The following is a 24,337-nucleotide window of genomic DNA, read 5'->3' on the forward strand; positions in this document are numbered from 1 at the left end:
TCGTAGCTGCATGTTGGACTGAGAGTCCCCAATACAGTAAAAGCTTTTGCATCAGGGTGTCACGGTGACAGGAGAAAAACAGCTGCATGTACCCGCCTCCACTGTGGCACACCATCAAGGAGCATCCAAAGATGCCGAAAGCTGCATGAGTTCAAAGAGCAACAGAAAGCGCTGCAATCCTGAAAAGAAAAGAAAAGTTGCTGTGTTCTTGCCCCCCGGGAAACCCTGCTGTAAAAAACAAAACCATGAACAGATGCATGCCGCCCTCTCTGCCAGCAACAGCCTGCCGCTCGGTGAGCGAAGAAGACCTCTTCACGAGCGCACTTTCAGCGTCGTATTTTGAATAAAAGGCCGGCGGCGAACGGCGCGCTCCCTTCGAAAGAGCCTCCCACCGCGACTCCTGCCGGTCGATCCTTCCAGTCCAGTTGCAGTCGCGCATGCGGGAAGCGCCCCGACCCTTGCGCAGTGGGTGGAGCCGGCCGCCTCGACGTCACGGGGCAAGATGGCGGCGCCCTTGCGTGGCGCGGAGTAGCCGGTGCGCGTCCCGCGCTCCTTCCCGCCGCCGCGCCGACCTGAAGGAGCTTCGGCGGGTCTTTCTGTCCGGCCTCGGGATGTTGCCGCTCAGGCGCGTCTGGCGCCGCCTCGCCGCTCCCCGGGACCCCGGGACGTGGCTGCGGAGCGCGAGGGGCGAGGTGACCTCGGCGGCCGCCGGCCCCTCCAGCGTTTCCAAGTACGACGTCGTCGTGATCGGCGGTGGCCACGCCGGCACTGAAGCGGCTGCGGCGGCGGCGAGGGTGGGAGCCCGCACCCTCCTCGTCACGCACAAGGTGGACACCATAGGTAAGCAGGGAGCTGGTTGGATTGCTCAGTGGGAGCCGGCAGGTGTGGGTACACAGTTCGCCCGCCGAGGGATGCAGGTTGCCAAAGTTTCTGACAGGGCAGGTAGCACAGTGGACCTCAGCAGGGTTCCTTCCCCTAACACTTGGAAAGCATGATGGTGGAGCTCGCAGGAAATTCAACAGCAGCAGGGCAGGGCTAGCAAGTACGTCCTCATTATCTCTCCATAATAGGTTACTTACATGCAGTGGCATAGCGTGGGTTGTCAGCACCCGGGGCAAGGCAAGTAATTTGCGCCCCCTAACCCGTGGATTTGCGCCCCCTAACCCTAACCCCCAGGTGTTGCGCCCGGTGTGGCCGCCCCCCCCTGCACCCCCCACGCTACGCCACTGCTTACATGGGGAGGAAAACGCTAGAGCAACGACAAATCTTGACAGCATCTTCAAAAGCAGAGACATCACCTTGCTGACAAAGGTCCATATAGTTAAAGCTATGGTTTTCCCAGTAGCGATGTATGGAAGTGAGAGCTGGACCATAAAGAAGGCTGATCGCCAAAGAATTGATGCTTTTGAATTATGGTGCTGGAGGAGACTCTTGAGAGTCCCATGGACTGCAAGAAGATCAAATGTATCCATTCTTAAGGAAATCACACTGAGTGCTCACTGGAAGGACAGATCGTGAAGCTGTGGCTCCAATACTTTGGCCACTTCATGAGAAGGGAAGACTCCCTGGAAAAGACCCTGATGTAGGGAAAGATGGAGGGCACAAGGAGAAGGGGACGACAGAGGACGAGATGGTTGGACAGTGTTCTCGAAGCTACCAGCATGAGTTTGACCAAAGTGCGGGAGGCAGTGGAAGACAGGAGTGCCTGGCATGCTCTGGTCCATGGGGTCACGAAGAGTCGGACACGACTAAACGACTAAACAACAACAAAGGGTTTGTTTATCAGGAGACATGAACTTTTCCAAACACCTGACATGGCAACATCACCTTTAATCCATTTGCTAAATGTTTATTTTATGAATGGAGCTACCAGAGAAACATAACAGCAGCAGTGTTGTTGGTTGATAAGATCATCATAAATGACAGTATACTTATTTCATTTTTTGCAAAATGAAGTTGCCTCCCGTTTTTGGACATCCATATGTGATTGGATCTGTAGAACAGATTAATAAAAACAAATGCATTTTTAAAACAAATACAAAACCCTGACATTTTGATGTATATTGCATCTAGGATTGCTAGAATTAGAGAATTAGAAATAAGCAGAAGTAAGGCATCTTGGTTTTCTCTTACAATTTTGGGCATGGGTCAGATGGTCTGGGAATCGCCATGTGGATCAGTGTGGGATCCTGATCATTTGGGCTGCGCCATTTCCCCCCTCCACACACACACCGTGGCGCCGCCTCCCCCCTCCCTCCTCCTGGCTTCTCCCCGCCCTGCCTAGAGGAGGAAGGGGGCCGGGCTTTGTTGAGCCGTGGTTGGCTGAGCGCCATTTTAAGCAGTCTCTCTGTGGAGACAGCCCTTTTGTGCTGCTCACCGTTCCGCCGCCACCGCCAGCCCCTGCCGCTCGCAGGGCACAGGTAAGCAGTCACTGGGGCTCGTCCAGTGCTGTGGAGAAGGGAGGGGAGAGTCGTGGGGGATAGACCCCCCCCCAAAAAAAATATAGTCCGGCCCCCCACAAGGTCTGAGGGACAGTGGACTAACCCCCTGCGGAAAAGGTTTGCTGACCCCTGATTTTGGGTCTAGAGGGGTACAGTACTGCCATGAATTCTACTCATATTGATCCAGAGCAGATTCCAATGTATAGTTAGTAGAGTAAAAACTTAAACATATTGCAGGATTCTCCCAAAATAGTCCAGAGGCAATTAATATTTTATCTAGCAGAGCTTTACTGCTACTGAAGGCAAATGAGCATAATGGTCACAAATCCATTACATTCAGAAATGGCACTGTCCATAGAAAATCCAGTTGCAACACTTAATTTAACCTCCAATAATTTCTAATAAGACTAAGCATACTATACAGTCATACCTCAGGATGAAGTAGTTTCGGGTTGAGCATTTTCAGGTTGTGCTCCACGGTGACCCGGAAGTAACGGAGCACGTTACTTCCGGGTTTCGCCGCATGCACAGACACTCAAAATGACGTCATGCGCATGCGCGGAAGTCCCGAGGCACAGGTTGCGTTCACTTCAGGATGCGAAAGGGGCTCCGGAATGGATCCCATTCGCATCCAGAGGTAGCACTGTATACAGAACACCACACCAGAAGGAAAGAGAGACAGAAAGTGAAACTTAGGCTCCTTCTGGCCTATTGTTATAGTCAGCATGACCTTGAGTGAAAGAGGAACCTCCTCCTCTTGCTAGGCAGAATAGAAACTTGCATGTCAGCTAGAAACTTCCAGCTTGCATCAGCTTGTATTACACAGAGAAGCTTCCAGAAACCTCATGGGTCAATTAGAATGGGAAAGATCTTTACACATCAAATCAGTATTTTCTTCACCAAAAAATGCACCCTGACAAGTAGCTTGCCATTCATGTCAATTTGGAGCATAGGAAATGGGGTCGGGCTAAAAGCTGTTGTTTGCTTGTAGTTAGATGCCTTTCATTTGTTATGCTGTCCAGGGCAAATGTCATGTAACCCTTCCTTTGGTGGAATTGGAAAAGGACATCTGGTCAGGGAAGTGGACGCACTGGACGGGCTCTGCGCACGAATCTGCGATCAGTCGGGAGTGCATTACAAAGTGCTAAATAAATGCAAGGGACCGGCCGTCTGGGGTCTCCGAGCCCAGATTGACAGAGAGCTCTATAAAGAGAACATGCAGGTGAGAATGTGGATAGGAAGAGAGGAGAGGAAGGCTTCTGAGGCAACCCTATGCATGCTTACCTATGGAACTCAGTGGGGTTTATTCAAGGATACATGTTTATGAGTGCACTGTCAGTTTGATGAAGGTAAACATGTGAATGGGTGTGTGTGTCAGATATAGTAAAATGTACATTTCATTTACCATTAATATTGGGGAAATGACCAAAATGTTTCCTAATCAGAGCATGGACTCTTGATTGACATTTGGTGGTGGTGGTGAGGGCGTTATCCAGTAATTTGGTTTGTTTTTAAAATGCACAAGTTACCTCTCACTCAACAAATTCCCAAAATGATTTACAAAACATTTAAATCCGAAAGTCTGATTGGAAAAGGCAACTTATTTCTGTCATGCTTAAATAACCTGGAATGTAAACTTAACTGGGCGGGGGGGGAATGGCTCCTTATTCCAACAAACAAGTGTCATTGGATATACAGCAATGGAGACTCAAACGTAATATTGGGAAACTTAGAAGAAAATCCCTGCAAAACATAATCTACAATTGCATTTTACACCAGAGTTGTATTTAAAAAAACATGACTGTAAAATTATGGAGTGGATCCAGAAAAGAAAAACATTGACAGGAGGTGAATTTCCTGCCCCACCTTCTTCCAGAAACTGCACCAACCACCCTGAAGTGGGGTGAATGATTTGGGTGGGAAGGGCAGGTACGGATTCCCAGCAGGTGCCTTCAAATAAGGGTCTCCTGACTCTTAGGAAAGGCTTTTCAGAGGGCTACTGTGGGAGGAGAGGAAAGGGAGAAAGCTTCCTTCTGCCTTCCCCTTTCTGCTGGCTTTTCTCTACAACCAAGCCAATGTCTGTTTTTAAAATGTAAAACACCATGTTAATTCAGCATTCTCTGAATAAGACATTCTGTACTCACATAACAAGCACTTGGGTGGAACAACGTTGAAAAGTGCTGTATGAGAACATAAATGCTTGTGCAGTTTCAGTTCTTCTCTTTTTGGTAAAATCTCGTGAGGGAGGAAAAGGAGGTGCCCAGATCAGACTTCCATCCTTGATTTGGCAGTGGTGGACTATATATGGCTTTTAGCCTTTTTAGTCTTCATTATTTGTGTTATTAGATATAATTCTCAAGCTGACTGTGGCTATTTAATGCATTTATTGTTTTCAAAAACTTAAACTTAATAATGCTAAAAACTAATTTAATAAACCAAAATATTTACTGCAACTATGGAAGACATTGGCTATGCCTTCTTTTACTTCAGGCAGGAAAGGGCCTCACTCTTGAATAGGGTTGGTCTGTCAAAGCTGTGGGTCTGGGGTCTTTATTTGACCCACAACCCTATTTTCCCTCCAAACAGTTCCCACCTGCCCCACAGCTGATATCATAGGTGGGGCAGGGAATGACAGAGCTGCGAAGGAGCAATCGGAAACCTTTAAGTACACTCCCAGCTGTTCCTTAGCAAGCAAGGCTTGCAGTAAACTGGGGGAACCTAGGAACTCAGTAGCACAGCCATGTTACTGGAGGTTCTCTCCTTTGCTTATGAGTCCTTAAAAGATCATGTGTGTGTGTAAATTCCTTTAACAGGGTTTTTTTTCCCCTAGTAGAAAGAAATTCTCCAAACCCCACTTCTGACAGTTTGTGAAGCTTCTGTGGAAGATTTTCTACTGACAGACCCAGAATCGGATCATCCAGGCAAATGTTGCGTCAGTGGAGTCGTGTTGGGTCAGTATTCCGGCAAGCTGCATCCTGAAGCAGCAGTCTTCATCCATTTGTGTAGGGTCTGCTTTCCATGACAGCAGCTTGCAAAAACTAAGGTAAAGGTAAAGGTACCCCTGCCCGTACGGGCCAGTCTTGACAGACTCTAGGGTTGTGCGCTCATCTCACTCTATAGGCCGGGAGCCAGCGCTGTCCGCAGACACTTCCGGGTCACGTGGTCAGCGTGACAAGCTGCATCTGGCGAGCCAGCGCAGCACACGGAACGCCGTTTACCTTCCCGCTGGTAAGCGGTCCCTATTTATCTACTTGCACCCGGGGGTGCTTTCGAACTGCTAGGTTGGCAGGCACTGGGACCGAACGACGGGAGCGCACCCCGCCGCGGGGATTCGAACCGCCGACCATGCGATCAGCAAGTCCTAGGCGCTGAGGTTTTACCCACAGTGCCACCCGCGTCCATTGCAAAAACTACTTCCAGGTAAAAGGAGGAGGGAGACCTCACCTCTGCAGAGAACTCAAGTGGCACAAGAACCCAGTAGTTTTTTCTAGATGCTGCCTTGAAAAGCAGATCGGTTGGGAAATTAGCTAAGTTATTTACCTCATTTTTTAAGCCCATGCAATGTGAGCCAGGGAATCTAACCCATCATTATTTCCAAAGAGTTGATTTATAACTGATCTTAATCTAGTCCTTAATGAACTAATAGCCACATTTGCAACTGTCACTTGCAATGCATATTGAATGGCCATTTTTGAACTTGTAAAAACATCAGGGCTTGGTGTTAAAAGCTGGCTGGATACTTAGGGTGTTTGATTGTAGCTTCACCATCTCAGAATAGCTGTATGAAACTACCCTGACACAAAAAATAGGATTTCCTAGTTCTAGTTACAGTAAATAAAGAACCGTGTAGGTCTGCCGTAGTTGAAACAAAATAAAAAAATCCTTCCAGTAGCACCTTAGAGACCAACTAAGTTTGTTATTGGTATGAGTTTTCGTGTGCATGTATCTGAAGAAGTGTGCATGCACATGAAAGCTCATACCAATAACAAACTTAGTTGGTCTCTAAGGTGCTACTGGAAGGATTTCCTAGGTTACAGATAGGCAGACTGGGCTACTGGGAATCCTGTAACGAAAACCTCTGACTCAGTAGGTTATCTAGCCTTTTCTAGGTCACTGTCATTCCACTGCAGAAAGTTATGCTGTTCTGGACTATGTAGTTTAGTTAGCATGAGGCACTTAGATATTTACAATTCAGAAAACAACAGATAGAATAAGTAGGAAGATCACGAGAGACTTGATTTTATACAGAGTATAAGCACATATCTCTCTCATTCTCTGTAATAACATGTGTGAAACTGAAGGATAAGCAGCTGTCTTTAAGTGGCAGCAACATAAACTTAGGGTTTTATGTAATATCAAACTGCAAAAAATAAATAAATGTTTTCTGTCGTTGAATAAGACTGTACTGAACTTCAAACTTCCTTGTGTCCTGGTGGAAAAAGATACTCTTTCCAAAATAGATTTTATCTTAAACAAATGCATGTTTCCATCGGGAGGAGTATAGAAAGAGGATGACGTCCTTCAGTTTGTTTAACGAAAGAAGCTTTAACAACTTTTCTATGCTCCTCCTTATGGAAATATGCAGAAGGGGACATAGATACCCCTGCTTTAAGTTGTTTACAAACTGTCTTCTCTTGTATATTATTTACTACAAAGCTTGATGACTAAGCTCTTTAGCGATGAAACGTCAGATTACCAGAACGGCGTCCAAGCACTGAACCACTAGTATATCACAAGTGGACTGTTTATTACTGCGTTTGCAATTGTTCAAGATAATATCTATTTTGGAAAGAGAAGAAATGAGCACTGAACTACTGATGCATTACAAGTGAGCTCTTTTATTTACTGAATTTACTATTGTTTAAGATAAAACCTCCTTGGGGAAGAAGCTACTTCTAATTAGGGCAGCAGCAGGTATTCTAAACTCTGCTCTGTTTCACTCCATGTTTTCCCCTCAGAAGACGGAAGGAGAGTGCATGCTGGGAGTGTTGTTCTAACCACGGGAACATTTCTGAGGGGCATGATCCTAATTGGACTGGAAATGCATCCTGCCGGGCGGATGGGAGACCAGCCCTCCATTGGCCTTGCTCAGACTCTGGAGAAACTTGGATTTACCATAGGAAGGTTAAAGACTGGAACTCCACCCCGACTGGTGAAAGACTCCATTGACTTCAGTGTCCTCGAGAGGCATCCCGCTGACAGCTCTCCTGTGCCGTTCAGCTTCCTTAGTGAATCTGTGTGGATTAAGGTGCGAAGGAGTCCTGAGGAAGTAATCAGCTGTTGAAGTTTATGACCGGGAGCCTCTGTTTCTCTTCCTTAAAGTGATATGTATTACTCTGGCAGTGCTGTGGTTTTCAGCATGCAGGAGGATTTCTTTGAAATGGCTGTGTCAGAAATTATCCCCGGCTACACAGATGGGGGTGCGCTCCTAAATCATCAACATATTTGTCTATTCCTGTTAAAAGCTGTTGAGAGTAATGCAAGGAGTTGATGGAAGTCCTCCCCTAAATACTGGCACATTCCGGTGACAATGTACCGTCAGAGTTGACAAGTTTTATTCCTGAAATATCAGCCCTCATACATACGTAGAAGAACTGAGGGTAATTTTTAACCATCACACACACTGCTTCACCAGCGATCTTTGTCCCTGAAATATCTGCCCTGTCATTTTTGCAGGTCACTATTTTCTTCTTCAGTGGACTTCTTATATTGGTCAAAAAGTTTCAAAATAAATTTTTTTAGTTACCGTATTTTTTGCACCATAACACTCACTTTTTTCCTCCTAGAAAGTATGGGGAAATGTCTGTGCGTGTTATGGAGGGAATGCCTACAGGTGGCATGCCTACGGATTTTCCTCCTCTAAAAACTACGTGCGTGTTATGGTCGGGTGTGTGTTATAGAGCGAAAAATACGGTATATACTGCTTTTCATTTTTAGATTTATAAATCTCAAAGCAGTTTGCAATATGCAGAAAACCATCAGAAACAGTTAGCACATCCTCACGGACTTACAGTTTGAGCTGCTACAGCCAAAAAAAGAACAAGTGACAGCAGTCAGGAAATTATTCAGGAAATTACAGTGGTACCTCGGGCTAAGAACTTAATTCATTCTGGGGGTCCGTTCTTAACCTGAAACTGTTCTTAACCTGAGGTACCACTTTAGCTAATGGGGCCGCCGCACAATTTCTGTTCTCATTCTGAAGCAAAGTTCTTAACCTGAGGTACTATTTCTGGGTTAGCAGAGTCTGTAACCTGAAGCGTCTGTAACCCGAGGTACCACTGTATTACTGAAATACAGTGTGAACCATTTTAGAATCATCACTGCCCTTTTAAAGGAGTCCATTCATAAATTGAGAGCAGTGGTACTGCTTACTTGAGGGCTCAAAGGTCCAAAGGATAAGTCGCTATCTAATAGGATAGCTCTAGGTTGGTGTGGAGATCTCAGTCACTGGACTTCACAAAAGGCTTTCTGTGTGACCTTTGATAAATCATTAAGCCTTCTGATCTCAAGCTTGCTTGCTTGGAAGTAAAATTGCTTTGATTTCTTCCCAGGAGATACATTCTAGATTGGGGCCTACTCGTGCTTCCATTTCTCCAATAGTATTATGGAGAAATTAGGGGCCATATTCAACTAACTCGTTGCACTAGCAGAAGCCAGCATAAGGATACCTGCTAATACAACAAGATTCCCCTCCCCACTCCTCTTCCCACTACACCCTCACCAAATCTGCTCCAGAGAGTCAGAAGAACCCCAAAAACAGCATGGAGGGCAGGAAATGGTTCCATCACCACCGGAATATCTGCTTGCCTAATGGAATGATCTTCTTAGTGCTTCATTGAGTGTAACCCAATGATTGGTATAGTTTCCTGGGAAAGGTTAAGGCTGCAGTGCTTGGGTATGCTCAGGTGGTATGACGATAATGGCTGAGTGCGGGCTGAAGTGATCTCTCTCAAGATGACTGTGAAAACAGCTTGGCATGCTTCAAAGCTACCCTGATTTGCTCACTGAATGCAAGTGGTTCTGTTTCAGCCAGAAGATCAGCTGTCATGTTACCTGACACACACAAACCCCAAAGTGGAGAAAATCATCCATGAGAACCTTCACCTGAACAACCACGTCAGAGAGACAACAAGAGGACCCCGGTAAATCCCTGTTTATATTATTTTATGTACAGTGCTGTCGGTGTACATAGCGTGAAAAGAAAGAAGGGGGGAAAGTCTGAACCCTGATGGGAAGAAAAGGGATGGGGATGATAGCTGCAGGACCGATAGGCAAGAATATTGCAAATGCAGTTGCACATGTTTAGGCTTAGAGTTTGTTTAATTCAGGGGTGGGAGACATTTTGCCTTCCAGATGTTGCTCAACTACATGTAGTTCAGCAACATCTGGAAGGCCAAAGGTTCCCCACACCTGCTTTTGTGGGTGAGGAGTACAGGAATAAGGAAACCTATCCAGTCTCTTGAAATTTCATGTTTGGGCTCTTCTCCGTGTCAGCATGCTAACATGGCCTGCTGTTGCTCCTGTTTCTAGGTACTGTCCCTCACTAGAGTCGAAAGTTCTGCGTTTTCCAAATCGCGCACATCAGGTCTGGCTTGAGCCTGAGGGTCTGGATTCCAACGTCATCTACCCACAGGGAATATCTCTGACGTTGCCATCTGAGATCCAGGAGGAGCTCATCACCCATATTAAGGGCTTGGAAAAAGCAAAAATGGTACAGCCAGGTGAGAGGTGGGAAGGAAGTCCAATTGGATGGAGCTATATAGGCAGCATATCATGTGGGAGTGTGTGTGGATGCCGAGGTTTGTCTGCCTCATCTCAAGTGGGATGTTACTTGATTGCCCACCAGCACATGGCTGTGCATGTCTTCTGATCACCAGACGTGTGGTTTTGCAAGCCTTTATCTTACAGAAAGGTTTGAATCAATGCAGCATGCATCCTTTCCCCCTGCTACCTGTAACCATGTTGCTCTGTTGTAGGGTGTGGTTGCTGGAATCAATAAACCTTTTATCACCTATATCTGTCCTAATAGGCTATGGAGTGCAATATGACTTTCTAGACCCACGTCAGCTGACCGCCTCCCTTGAGTCTCGCCTCGTCCAGCGGCTCTTCTTTGCAGGGCAGATAAATGGCACAACAGGCTACGAAGAGGCTGCAGCTCAGGTGAGGAGAACCTGCAGGGAAGTGGGTCGTGGCTGTGAAATGCTTTCTGCAGTATCAAACATGGTCATTTAACTAGCAACTTGCAGTCACAGGTCTTTTGACTCTGCCTTCTTCCAACTCAGACGTTCTGGACTACAACTCACATCAGCTTCAGCCTGCATGACCCTACAGGAAGGAGCTGGTGGGAATTCTGATCCAAAACATTGGAAGGCACCAGGTTGTGGAATGCCGATTTCAAGAGCATTTGTTCAGAACGTGTGTGTGTACACATGTCTGAAACTTACTTTTTTATGTCCAGGGAATGAGCCCTTGTCATAATTGGCTTCTGCCGATTTTATTCTGCAAAGACACCTTTTAGCATGCCATTGGATAACTGGGATACATGGTGGGAAAGTCACATGTGGTATCTACGGCTTAAGCAGTCTCCTTATCGTAGACACAGAGCTACTGAACAGATCAAGCAGACCAAGCTTCTGGTGTCTAGTATATATAGTGGCTTCCTCTGTGATCTATAATCTCTTTGCTCTCTGGCAGGGTGTGGTTGCTGGAATCAATGCCAGTCTGCGGGTCACTGGGAAACCTCCATTTATTGTCAGCCGCACGGAGGGGTACATTGGGGTTCTGATTGACGATCTCACTACTCTGGGCACCAGTGAGCCGTACCGCATGTTCACCAGCCGAGTGGAGTTTCGGATGTCTCTGAGGCCAGATAACGCTGACAGCAGACTCACCTTCCGAGGTAGTCTATTCCTCCAGAGGCAATTTTTTTTTAACACACGTGCACACAATTTTCCTAATTCCTGAGCACTTTTTTGGTCTCTTTAAGGCTATCATGAAGCTGGCTGTGTTTCTCAAAAGCGGTATGAGCAAGCATCTCAGATGAAAGCAGTGTTGGATGAAGGACTTGAAATGCTGAAATCTATTCAGTTCAGCAATGCAAAATGGGCCAAGCTCATACCAGAGATTGCAATAAGTGCCAGTCGTAGCTCTCCTTGCAGGTATGAGTCTCTCTCTTATTCCCTCCCCCAATGTTTTTGTTTTAGAGAAGCACAGATTCATACAGAAACTTCATATACCTCACATCTACCCGCTCTCTCTATCCTTTTTAATTGTCTGTACTCATAGAGTTTCTTGTGATGGTGTTTGTGTGGGGGAGAATGTACAAAGCTGTCAAGAGTGTTTCTGTGGAAAGGTGAAGCGATTTCATTGCTTTCTTTTGTCTTGCCTCACCGGTGACTCAGTGAGATTTGTGGGATTTTATAATGCAAAAGGATGGACTGGATGAATCCCAAACCAGAATTAAGATTGCCGGAAGAAATATCAGCAACCTCAGATATGCAGGTGACACAACTTTGATGGCAGAAAGTGAGGAGGAATTAAAGAACCTCTTAATGAGGGTGAAAGAGGAGAATGCAAAATATGGTCTGAAGCTCAACATCAAAAAAACAAAGATCATGGCCACTGGTCCCATCACCTCCTGGCAAATAGAAGGGGAAGAAATGGAGGCAGTGAGAGATTTTACTTTCTTGGGCTCCATGATGGTGACAGCAGCCACAAAATTAAAAGACGTCTGCTTCTTGGGAGAAGAGCAATGACAAACCTAGACAACATCTTAAAAAGCAGAGACATCACCTTACCGGCAAAAGTCCGTATAGTTAAAGCCATGGTTTTCCCAGTAGTGATGTATGGAAGCGAGAGCTGGACCATAAAGAAGGCTGATCGCCAAAGAATTGATGCTTTTGAATTATGGTGCTGGAGGAGACTCTTGAGAGTCCCATGGACTGCAAGAAGATCAAACGTATCCATTCTTAAGGAAATCACACTGAGTGCTCACTGGAAGGACAGATCGTGAAGCTGTGGCTCCAATACTTTGGCCACTTCACGAGAAGGGAAGACTCCCTGGAAAAGACCCTGATGTAGGGAAAGATGGAGGGCACAAGGAGATGGGGACGACAGAGGGCGAGATGGTTGGACAGTGTTCTCGAAGCTACCAGCATGAGTTTGACCAAACTGCGGGAGGCAGTGGAAGACAGGAGTGCCTGGCGTGCTCTGGTCCATGGGGTCACGAAGAGTCAGACTTGATTAAACAACAACAACAACATCATAATGGCCTGTAGAAACAAACTCCTAGAGCTAGGCCGTATTTTCAGTTTCAAATCCTAATGTAAAACTGTTAACCTGGTACCCCACCACTATTACCACATAAAATCAAGGGGGAATTCAAAATTTATTTCTGTGAAAAAAAGGAAAGCAGTCCTAGAAAATCTGAGGCTTTTTGCTTTTATCTTTGAATTAAGTAAGCCCCTTAACCATATTCTAATTGGTACCTCACATAAGCAGAGTTCAGGTTTCACAGCATGATTAGTGATAGGGAACAAGGGTCTGGCTAAAATGGCCTGGGATTTGTTGCCCACATAAAACAAACACACTGGCAAACCTGTGGACTCAGAAAAGTTTGTTTTAGCAGCTTCAGAAAACAATATTGCACAAGTAAATAGGTATAGGACTGCAGTCTTAATTAGGCCCTGAACCAGCTAATTTTGTTGCAGTTGCAAAAGCATTGGGCCTTAAAAAAAACTGATTGAGAAGAAATTCTAGGTGCCCTTGAGCTGAAATGCTGTTTCTTCCATTACATAATCTACCTTATCATTTATTTCAATGTATTATACAGTGCCATTTTTTTAATGCTGTCCCCATATTATTGTGTATAGTTTCTTTCCAAGTTTTTGTGATCTTCATTGTTGGCTTTTAGGTTTCTTAAGTTGAATCAGCCATTTTTGTGTGTGTGCATTAATGATCCCTAATACAATGTGTTTAAGGCTTCCTGGATAGTGATACCATATTTTGAGCAAACCTGAGGTCTTATAAACTTCCTTGAAGTTCCATGGGAATGGGTACTAGCTTAGACTTATTTGTTTTAGATCCCACCTTTCTATAACGAGAGCACTCAACGCATCTTGCACATAATTTCACAGGAATTGTTTTTGCTTTGTTTTGGTTTTTTTGCTTAGTGCCCTGGACATCCTTCAGTATCAGGGGGCCAATATGGAGATTTTGTCACGAGCTGTCCCAGGGCCTCTGAAAAAGTTTGCTGAATGGAGACAACTGGCAGAAAGGCTGAAAATAGAAGGTATGGAAGACTAGCAAGCCCTCAATAAAACTCTCATCAGTACCAGCCAGCATGGACAGTGATGGGAGTTGTAGTCCAGCAACAGATGGAGGGACCCCATTCCTGTCCTAACTTGACACATTTGTGCTCAGTAGATCTTGCTTCTTTGGGAACTAACTCAGAACATAAATTCCCTCGAGTCCAAGAACACAATTAGGCTTTATGTTCTTATTCAGATAGCTTGTGGCCCTGTTTTCCTTCTCTCCAATGGTGCAGGAGTAAATCTGATATAATCTGCTCTGTTTAGGTTGCAAACCTAAGCATATTTACTAGGGAGTAAGTCCCATTCAACACAGTGGAACCAGCATTCGAAATTTGCCAGGTGCATTTTGCTCATGGCTATCAGCCACTTGTGACCAAGTGAATATGCCCGGGTGCCAGGATAGCACCTGATGTCTCTACCATCTGGAGGTGCATGCCTGGGGACCCTTGGATTTTTTTCACACACTAGGAACACATCCTGTACAATTCTAGCCGTTATATTTTATCTGTATAATCAGAATCAATTTCAGGAACCAAAATATATAATATATTGTTCTGTTCACTCTTTGTTCTTCTCACAAGCTGTTTATGAATGGCATGTGTCCGTTCAGAGGTTGGAAATAGAGGAAGTGCGTCAGGATGAGGCTCTTCAGCTGCCAGAAGATCTGGATTACTTTGCCATTGATGCATCACTCTCTCAGGAAGTGCGAGAGAAGCTGGACTCCCACCGTCCCCAGACGGTAAAGTGCTGGTAGAGGGAGTTTGCTGAATGCAGGAGTAGGGGTCTTGTGGCTTTCCAGATGTTGCCAGGCTCCCAACTCCTACCAGCACTAGCCATTGTGACCCGGAATTGTAGTCAAGCAACCCAGCATTAACGTGTAGGGGGTTAGCTATTAAAATGTACCTTGAAAGCATTAGTCATTTCCAAAGGCAGAAAATTGAGTAAGCAGGGGCTTCGCTAGGGGCTTCGCTCTGCCTTTAGAGTGAATCTTCAACTTTGTTAGCTATTAAGAGACTACATGGAAAGTGCTAAGAGAATTCCAGTTCTAAGTTGGGAAATAAAATGGGGGGGGGAGTGGGGTGGCATTTCACAAGATTTCACCACTGTGTTCCTGGCCTTATTAAAAATTTGAAAATTAAAACATCAAGGGAGATTTAGAAAAAACACTTAACGTGGTGGGCCTTTTTATTCTTTATTCTTAAAGCCCATTTCTGTGCAAATATATAGATTATGTATAATAATTTATAATCTATAAATATTATGTATAATTAGCATAGACATGTTGATAATATGGTAAAGTTTGCCTGCCATTTTGATTTCACCTGTTTTGTTGTTCTCTTATCAGAATGCTTCAGACTAGCTTATGTGTCTTTTTCCAGTTTGAACATGTAAGGCAGTCTCCCCCCCACACACACACCAAAAAAGTCATAAACTGTATTCCTTTGTGCACACCAACAAAAAATGGCTACCATTGTATGCATAGGAGGGGGTGTGGCATAATGGGTAAGACACATTCTTGAGTCAAATGTGGCCAGAACTTCTGCAAACCTTTCTGCACCAACACTATGGGGATAGTAATACTGACAGGCTTTGTAATCATTTAAGTAATTTAAGCAGTCAAATAAATGCAAACAAAATGTTCTTTTAGACATGTGCACAAATGCTGAACCATAGCTGTGAACTGTATGTTGTTATAATGCTGATGACAATGGAATATAATCTATCAAGAGCTTCCACCGCCATTAAAAAACAAACTAGCAGTGCTCATTTTTAATGGTGACTAGAAAGTTAAAACTCCCACACCCAGAACGGAAAGGGTATAAGAGAGGGAGTTATGTTGCACAAATGGAAATAATTGCATTGGCAGTAGGACCAATGGCAGTTGGAGTTTGCTCATTAACATGACTCTGTTTATAGAATGATCAACAGTCTTCAGTGATGTCTTGTTGATCCCGAGTGGTAAGATATGCAGGGAAGAGTTTACTTTGTGTGTATTTTAATCACTTCAATGAAACACACATGAAGGGGAGGCGGGAACTGTGGTGTTACAATTCTTACAGTAGGCAATCTCACCTTCCTGTTACTGTTTCTAGATTGGCGCTGTCAGCCGCATTCCTGGAGTTACACCTGCTGCTGTTCTAAATCTACTGAGGTTTGTGAAGAACCATCACAAAAGAGCAGAGCAAACAAGTGAGAGATGTAGGATTGCTACCCCCATCCCTGATGTCAACCTGCTGGGACAAAGAAAGCTCCAAGCTACTGATATGTGAACAGTGCTTACTGAGCAAAGCCCACTGAACTGTCTGTGTTCCTGCAGCCTGTGGTTATCCGGTCATTCACATACCATGTATGTAATTGCTATCCAATAAATAGACAAGAGCTACCAGAGTGATGTTATCTTACACACAAAGGATGATCCAGTGAATAATTAGTCCAAAAAGCTGAAAAACTTCCAGAACACCGCAAAGGCACCACTAGCCAGAAAAAGTGGCAATGTCAGATCAGGTGTTGAAGAAAACTTTTAACAAAAGACTAGAGAAATCTGTTTCCTGCTTGCAATTTCTCAAGTCACTTCCTTTTCTGCTGCCTATAGTACTGAAAAAAATCTCATCTTAGTGCATAAATATTCCACTTAAGCAAGGGAAAGATGTTAACAGGCTTCCTTTATTTGAAAATAGTTGAAACACTTGCAGGTATGTTTTTATTTAAGCTTATGCTCAAATCCAAATTTGTTTTCAGACATAAAATGTATCAGGTTAGAATCAGGACCTTGTTCTCAATAAGGCTGTTAGGTGTTGCTATGGTGGGAATATAGTCTTTGCCTGCTGTTCGTGGAGTGGAAAAACACACTTACACCCAGAATAGATGGGAGCACTGAACTGAGGTCTATGGTTTATAAATCCAGTCAATACAGCTGGGAATTATTTCTGAGTCAACCCAACTAGAGGCTTGCGCTCTCAAGATTTAGGCAGTGCACAGTACAAGTATAGGGGTTTGATGCTTGGGAGTCTACAAGTTCAAAAAGCACATGATGCCTGGAACCAGGCCCCTGACAAGGTAGAGGGCTGTTTACCCAGCCTTGGGAAGGTGGTGAGAGGGCTCTGGGACACCCAAGAGTTATGAAAGACAGCTACTGGATATTAGCAGACCACATTGGGACACAGGTGATGACGTGGGTTAAACTAGAGCCTAGGGCTTGCAGATCAGCAGGTCGGTACCAGTTCCTGCCAACCTTGCAGTTCGAAAGCACGCCAAAAAAGTGCAAGTAGATAAATAGGTTACGCTCCAGAGGGAAGGTGAACAGTGTTTCCGTGCGCTGCTCTGGTTCACCAGAAGCGGCTGTCATGCTGGCCACATGACCCGGAAGCTGTATGCCGGCTCCCTCGGCCAGTAAAGCGAGATGAGCGCCGCAACCCCAGAGTCGTCTGCAACTGGACCTAATAGTCAGGGGTCCCTTTACCTTAAGACGTTAACTATGCTATATACTTCGATACAACTAACACAAACACGTCTGTACTACACAGAAAAGCTATCCTACCTAGAAAAAAGAGCCGTACTACACAGAAAAGCTATCCTACCTAGAAAAAAGAGCCGTAGAGGTAAAGTAATTCTAGACTCAAATTTATTGAAGATAAAAACTAAAAGTCCAAGTGTTTGCTTACAAAATTTAGTTTTTTCATTAACCCAACATAAGTAAACTATCACATATGCATTGGAAAGCAAACTAACCTATTGGAAGTGAATTGTCAGACATGTATCAAAATGTCCACGCTGCTATGCGTTGGGTTTAATAATAAAGGCAGTGTTTAGCATTGGCAGCTATTAGCTCTAAGACACAGAATACACAGAACACCCATGGTCATTTTGCAATGGCAAAACTAGCCCTCTACATCAAAGTGTAATGATGGCCAGTTTGAGCACTTTAGAATCAAATTTACTCTCAGCCTTGAGTCTCTTGCAACCCCTGTCCGAATGCCTTTACTATCTTTATCCAGTTGTCCTATAGGAGCATATTGCTTTAGCACACATAGTAGCTGCCTGACTACAATGTGCAATTTAGGATCCTTATTTCTCAAGTGTTCCTATTTCTTATAAGACGCATTTTAGGCAAAACTATAAATTGCAGAGAAAGGCAACTGGAGAGATAGCACCCATTAACTCTTATCTGCTTATTTAAGGCAAAATTCATGTGCATCAGTCCTTAAAAATGCCAACTCCAGTGCCCATTAACAAGGTACCACGCTGCTTTTTCAAGCTTAAATTTTCAGCTGCTAGGGCAAAGGGGTTTTGAGGCTGGAAAGGGAAAAACCCAATAGACCACTTTGCATGAACATCCAGGGAATTTTCCTGCAGGCCAGAGTTTGTAACTACAAGAGCCGAAAGCCTTAATGACATTTTGCCATTATTATTTTCAATACCCACAACTCATTAAAATCTTTTAAAGTTACACTTGGTAAAATATCATTTGGTCAGACTCTAGATGAAATGAATAAGGGCAATGATCCAGTTAGTTCAACTTAAAGGTCCAGTTGATTTCAATAGGCATAAAGCACATGGCACAACTTCTACACCTTGAATTCAGTTTTATAAATGTCTTAACTTTTGTTAGAATGCACCCTAAAATTGCTGGTAGAATTTTAAATCTAGAGTATTTGTGATAACTACCAAAAGCAGGACCCAAATATCCATTACTCCAATCCATCAGAGCTGAAGCTAAGAGATTATGAAGTTTAACTACAGAAAAGCAAGGCCATTTAATTTGGATGCCACACCCCATGCCTCAAATTTACTGGAGGTGGAAAAACTAAGAACAAGTTATTTGTATAACAAGGACTACTTTTAATAATAGAATTTGATCACCTTCGATGCTGTCAAGTCAACCAACATAAGCTATAGTATAGTGTAATATTTACCACTGGGTTCAGTGTTTCTCGGAAAACAGGACAACTCAAACTAAAGCTATCTGAAGCTAGAACTGCTAGTTGAACACTTTTTTTAATGTCCAATTTTGGCCCCTTTGTAGCAAGGCTCTCAATCATACTCGTTTGGCACAGCACTTAGAACCTGGTTGTTGGTGTTGATCTACGCTGTGTACTGGAAGCTGGTTTTACACAAGGAATCACAAAGGGGTGGAGAGCATGCTGTTTTCACACGAATTATTAATTCATGATCTATTTTTGGAAAAGGTTTACCAATTTCATGATCTTAAATGACTAGCCTGAGGATCAAGTAAAAATCTAGCCTCTACAATTCTTAAGTTAGCAGCAAAATACTATTGAGAAAACCTTAGTGACTTCAGTCATGTTAATCCATAACATTCCAATTTACATTGCAAATATTCTACCAGAAGCAAAGCTTCCAACTTGTGTGGTAAGGTAAGAACGCAAAGCTTTAATCAAACCAGAAACAGTTAAAAGTAGTCACTGAAACTTCAAAGCTTAACACTAACATCTTGGAACAGAAGAAACCAGCTACCAACTATGTGTGCTTTGCTTAAATAAGAAAATGACAGATTTTAAACATGTAATCCTAAAAATTTAGTAGGATTAAGCATGCCAAAACACTGCAGAAAATTTAGCTACTCAACTCCTTGATCCCAGCTCAATTCTGGGTGAATATTGGCAAAGGTAAGAAGTTCAGAAGGCTTTTTCCACCCTAGCCTTTTGTGTGTTGCAGTGTTTTAAAATATTAACATACCAGTATCAAGGATAAAGTAATTCCTTTTTACCTTTGAACTTTGCAATAGGCCCAAGTCTATTACCAAGTATCCAAAGTGTAACTATTAGCCCCAAAGAACACAGAGACTTTGCATTAAACTTTGTTTTAATGGTCTCAAAATTTGTGACAGATTTTGGTCAAGTTGTTTCCATTTAAAAAAGGTTACTGATTTTAAAAACTAATAACTTAAGAACTGCCACGAAACAAATGGTCCACAAACATTCCTTTCCTTCTGAAGCTTTTACGATGCATTGTAATCATTAACCAGTCTTTTACTATTAAACTTAAATGGCCAATTGAGACAAACAGTTCTGAGACCATGCTTCCACCACTGATTAAGACTGGGGTGGCAGATGTACAGAATTTTCATTTAGCCTTCTGAGCTTTCTGGGCAGACTTTGTGACCTTGCCAGCACCAGCTGCTTTCTTGTCGACAGCCTTGATGACACCAACAGCAACGGTCTGTCTCATATCACGCACAGCAAAGCGACCTAGGTGTGAAGAAGAGAGTTAACAACCAAGAAACCTTCAAAGAAAGGCACTACATCCTATGGGCAATTATAAAATGAAAACACAGTAACAGCTACTCCAAAACTAACCCTGCCCTGATAAACAAGTTAGGACTAAAATGCCTACTTACCCAGAGGAGGATAGTCAGAGAAGCTCTCCACACACATGGGCTTCCCTGGAATCATGTCAACGATGGCAGCATCTCCAGATTTCAGGAATTTGGGACCATCTTCCAGCTTCTTACCAGAACGACGATCAATCTTCTCCTTCAGCTCAGCAAACTTGCAGGCAATATGAGCAGTGTGGCAATCCAGCACAGGGGCATAGCCAGCACTAATTTGGCCAGGATGATTCAAAATGATAACCTATGGAATAGTTCAAAGAAGAGAAATCTACATGTAGCTGCATACAGTAAGTTTAACTCCCATCTAGCTGTATGTAAGCTGAAATTGACCAAATTAAGAATTGCTAAATACCTGTGCTGTGAACCCAGCAGCTTCCATTGGTGGATCATTTTTGCTGTCGCCAGCAACATTACCACGACGGACATCTTTAACAGACACGTTCTTTACGTTGAAGCCAACATTGTCACCAGGCAGAGCTTCACTCAGAGCTTCATGGTGCATCTCCACAGATTTTACTTCAGTTGTAACATTAACTGGGGCAAATGTTACAACCATGCCTGGTTTCAGGATACCAGTTTCCACACGACCAACTGGAACGGTACCAATCCCTTAAGGAAAGAAATATAAAGTTTACAATCATGGCATTACACGCATACTTGACCTACAGAGAAACAGGAATGGAGCAGTGCCATGTGTGGGTGAGGTCAAATGGATGAGATGGCACAGCTATGTACAGAAATGAAAAAACTTCTAGTGCCATTTACATTTTTGAAATGCAAGTTCAATTAAATTATCTAATATGAAAGTTTTACTTTGTAGGCACTAGTCCCTCTGATAACACAATATAAAATTTTTATAGTACATACCACCAATTTTGTAGACATCCTGAAGTGGCAGACGCAGTGGCTTGTCAGTTGGACGAGTTGGTGGCAAGATAGAATCCAGAGCTTCCAGCAGTGTAGTTCCGCTAGCATTGCCATCCTTACGGGTCACTTTCCATCCCTTAAACCAGGGCATCTGCAGAAAGGGAGGAAATGCAGCATGTTACTTTTCTGCGAAAGCTCTATAAGCAATTTTTAGTTACTTTCTAGTGATAACTGAATATAAAGTTTTCTGACAAGAATATTGCACAAGTTTTGATCTTTAGCATGTAGATTTTGTTAAACGTGTTGCCAGCCAGATGGGCCAGGTATAAATAATTTTTTATTATTGTTATCACCATCATTTCCTCATTGCTGCAGAAATCAATTGAGCAACTATTAAAACCTTACATTTATTGCTCTTTTCAAATTCCAAAATTATTTGAATTGCAGTCTCACAATTCTTGATGAGCATTATTACTTACATTAGAGCTGGGCTCCAACATGTTGTCTCCATTCCAGCCAGAAATTGGCACAAAAGCCACTGTATCAGGATTGTAACCAATTTTCTTGATGTATGTGCTGACTTCTTTGACAATTTCCTCGTATCTCTTCTGGCTGTAAGGTGGCTCGGTGGAATCCATTTTGTTAACACCAACGATGAGCTGTTTTACACCCAGTGTATATGCCAGAAGGGCATGCTCACGGGTCTGCCCGTTCTTGGAGATACCTGCTTCAAATTCACCAACACCAGCCGCAACAATCAGGACAGCACAGTCGGCCTTTGGGAAAAATATGTAATAATTTATTTATACTGTTTCAATCATCATACAGTACTTAGTTTTTACTATAGTCAAAATGTTAAAACTGTTTGCTCACCTGGGAGGTACCAGTAATCATGTTTTTGATGAAGTCTCTGTGTCCAGGGGCATCAATGATAGTGACGTAGTATTTGCTTGTTTCAAACTTCCAAAGAGAAATATCAATGGTGATACCACGTTCACGTTCTGCCTTCAGCTTGTCCAACACCCAGGCATACTTGAAGGAGCCCTTACCCATCTATTTAAAGGGGGAGAAAAATGACATGAATGTCTCTTGCACCAGACATACAGTAATGAACACATTAACTGAATCTGTTTCTAAAAATAGCACACTTCAACGCTCTGAAATATAATATACAAGCTATGTTTAGCAAATTGCACTTGGCAGAAGCGGTGAAAGATTCCACACCTACTTTGCTTACTTAACCCACTGACACGCTAATCCGCCATTACCTAACATACGCAATATGAACTGTTCAAACTTTTATCACCTAGTTTCTTCTGCATGAATTTCATAGAATTTAGTTCTATGGAAACAGTTGTTTCAACACAAACTAGGAATAAGACACAAGCTGCCCACACCTCAAAGGAATCAACTTCACAGGATCCTTCCAATGTAGCAAACACTACATAAATTCAAAAGTTAATGTCAGCTTTACAGCGGAAAAAAATGTATCTTGTAAAGCTGTATTTCTGCACCCCCTTAAAATTGAAAACTGAAAATTGTTTCCAGGGACAAACGCACCTCAGCAGCTTCCTTCTCAAACTTCTCAATGGTCCTCTTATCAATTCCACCACATTTGTAAATCAGGTGACCGGTGGTGGTGGACTTGCCAGAGTCGACGTGTCCGATGACAACGATGTTGATGTGGGTCTTTTCCTTTCCCATTTTGGAATGTTAGTAGATGGTTCTCTTGCTCTTCAGATAAAGCACCTTGGAGGTGTGGAGGGAAAGAGGAATGTAAAAAACCACCACCAGTTTTTATAAAAAGAAATTGCAGTTAAAGCAGAACCCCCTAGTGGAGAGGAGCGTTAACAACACGAGTAGAAGACGCCATGCGGGCTGGCCGTCCAAGGCCGGTTATCTGCTCCCTTTGATTGAAGGGATCGAGGCCGAAACTAGGCCCAAGCCAGCTCCACCCACCGCGGGAGGGCGCGTGAGAGGGGGACGGCGACCACGACGAGGCTAACTTGGGCTAGAATTCCCCTCATAAACTGTTCTCAAGACCCTACTGCGTCGTGGCCATTAAAAGAGGGAGGTTTTTTTAGGCGGGGGAGAGAAGGGCGGCTCCCGCTCCTTTGTGTCGTAAGCCAAGCGAGCACGAGCCCGGGTTGGGTCGGGGAGGGGGATGAGTAAGGAAGAGCGAAGCGTGCCGAAGGTTCGCGTATTGGGGGGGCGGCGGGAGGGGGGTGTCCGGTGAGGAGCGGTAGTTGAGCCACTCGTTGGCTGGCACGCGCGCCCCGCCCGCCCTCCATTTTGTGACGGCAGCAGCGGCGGCGGCCATTTTTTCCCCCTCTTCCTTCTAAGCGGAAAGCGGGGGAAAGGGCCGAGAAATGGGGCCTCTTGTAGGTAACAAGATACGAGGATGGGCCGTCGTGTGTCACGGGGCCAGAACTAAAGCAAGAGTACAGTCGAAGAGGCCGCTATGGGAAAGCGGGGCTGTTTTTTAAAGACAATCATGGGGGCACACCTGCCACGACCGCAGCCGGCGCCCCCATCCCGCCCCACCGAGGATGCCGCGTTTCTCCCCGAAGGGAACACGACACGTGTCTTCGGAACCCTCCCTCCTTCCTTCATTGGCACACTGAGGAGAACGGATGCTCCTCTCGGACTCCCCTCCCCCACCCCACACGAGACACACAATCCCCCCCCATTCCGCACACACCGGGGCATTGTTATTTGTTGAGGGGGGCGGACTCAGGGGTGGAGGAACCCATTTGGGTCGCGGCCAAGGCAACTGGGCATGCGCATGCACACTTCCCCACCATCGCCCGCCCCCCGGCTTCAAACCGCCGCTGTCCCTCTCTCCCTCGGCCCCCCTACCAGTCGCCAGGAACGGCTCTCGGCCGTGCGAGGACCACGTGGGCTTCCCTCAGTCCCCGCCCCCCTCCCAGGCCTGGGCCTATGAACGCGGCCCGCCCGAAAGCCAGCTTACCTCTGAAGCAGCGGCAAACCCGTAGCGAAAAAGGCAGAAGCCGAGAGCGGCGCCCTTTATATAGTTTGAGCCGGGAGGGCGGCGGCCTGAGGGACACGTCACGGCTCCCAGCGTTCCATTCGCTGCTCCTCGGCTCCCCCGCCCTTCGCCCTCCCGCCCCGCACGCCTCCCCTCGAGAGCTGCGTCTAGGGAGAGGGGCAAAACACCCTCTCTTTCACGGAAACGTAAATTTCTATTGAATCGTCCCTCTCCCCTCTCGAAGTCGCATTTCGTGTGCGGAGGGCGTTGAGAGTTTGGAGACACGCCCTCTTCCCTCCTGCAATGCCAGAGTTGGGTTGAGCGGGTCAGTCCAGCTTTCAGCAGTCCCAGCCCATCCCCCCCCCCATAGTGCCTG

At 44.8% G+C, this 24,337-nt stretch overlaps 2 protein-coding genes across 3 annotated transcripts; one reads left to right on the forward strand and one right to left on the reverse strand.

Annotated features, from left to right (window-relative positions):
* The first annotated feature begins 422 nt into the window (after positions 1-422).
* MTO1 (mitochondrial tRNA translation optimization 1) lies at positions 423-16,136 on the forward strand. 2 transcript variants are annotated; one of them, XM_053381264.1, is made up of 12 exons: positions 423-840; positions 3,464-3,663; positions 5,275-5,392; positions 7,400-7,689; positions 9,471-9,583; positions 9,972-10,162; positions 10,471-10,601; positions 11,136-11,340; positions 11,428-11,599; positions 13,613-13,731; positions 14,335-14,492; positions 15,847-16,136. In XM_053381264.1, exons 1-12 carry the CDS (start codon positions 438-440, stop codon positions 16,021-16,023), a joined length of 2,277 nt encoding a protein of 758 aa, XP_053237239.1. In that variant the 5' UTR covers positions 423-437; the 3' UTR covers positions 16,024-16,136. The 2 variants fall into 2 exon arrangements, with proteins under 2 accessions (XP_053237239.1, XP_053237240.1); XM_053381265.1 differs by lacking the exon at positions 423-840 and adding an exon at positions 2,247-2,420.
* A 3,422-nt stretch (positions 16,137-19,558) lies between these two features.
* Positions 19,559-24,066, reverse strand: EEF1A1 (eukaryotic translation elongation factor 1 alpha 1). The gene is made up of 8 exons (XM_053381267.1): positions 23,944-24,066; positions 22,533-22,721; positions 21,846-22,025; positions 21,452-21,748; positions 20,973-21,123; positions 20,458-20,714; positions 20,112-20,346; positions 19,559-19,962 (listed from the first exon to the last, which is right to left on the reverse strand). The coding sequence occupies exons 2-8, from the start codon at positions 22,674-22,676 to the stop codon at positions 19,838-19,840; spliced, it is 1,389 nt and encodes a 462-aa protein (XP_053237242.1). The 5' UTR covers positions 22,677-22,721; positions 23,944-24,066; the 3' UTR covers positions 19,559-19,837.
* Between the last annotated feature and the right edge of the window lie 271 nt (positions 24,067-24,337).

Source organism: Podarcis raffonei, chromosome 3 (assembly GCF_027172205.1).
Source record: "Podarcis raffonei isolate rPodRaf1 chromosome 3, rPodRaf1.pri, whole genome shotgun sequence".
Classification (NCBI taxonomy): domain Eukaryota; kingdom Metazoa; phylum Chordata; class Lepidosauria; order Squamata; family Lacertidae; genus Podarcis; species Podarcis raffonei.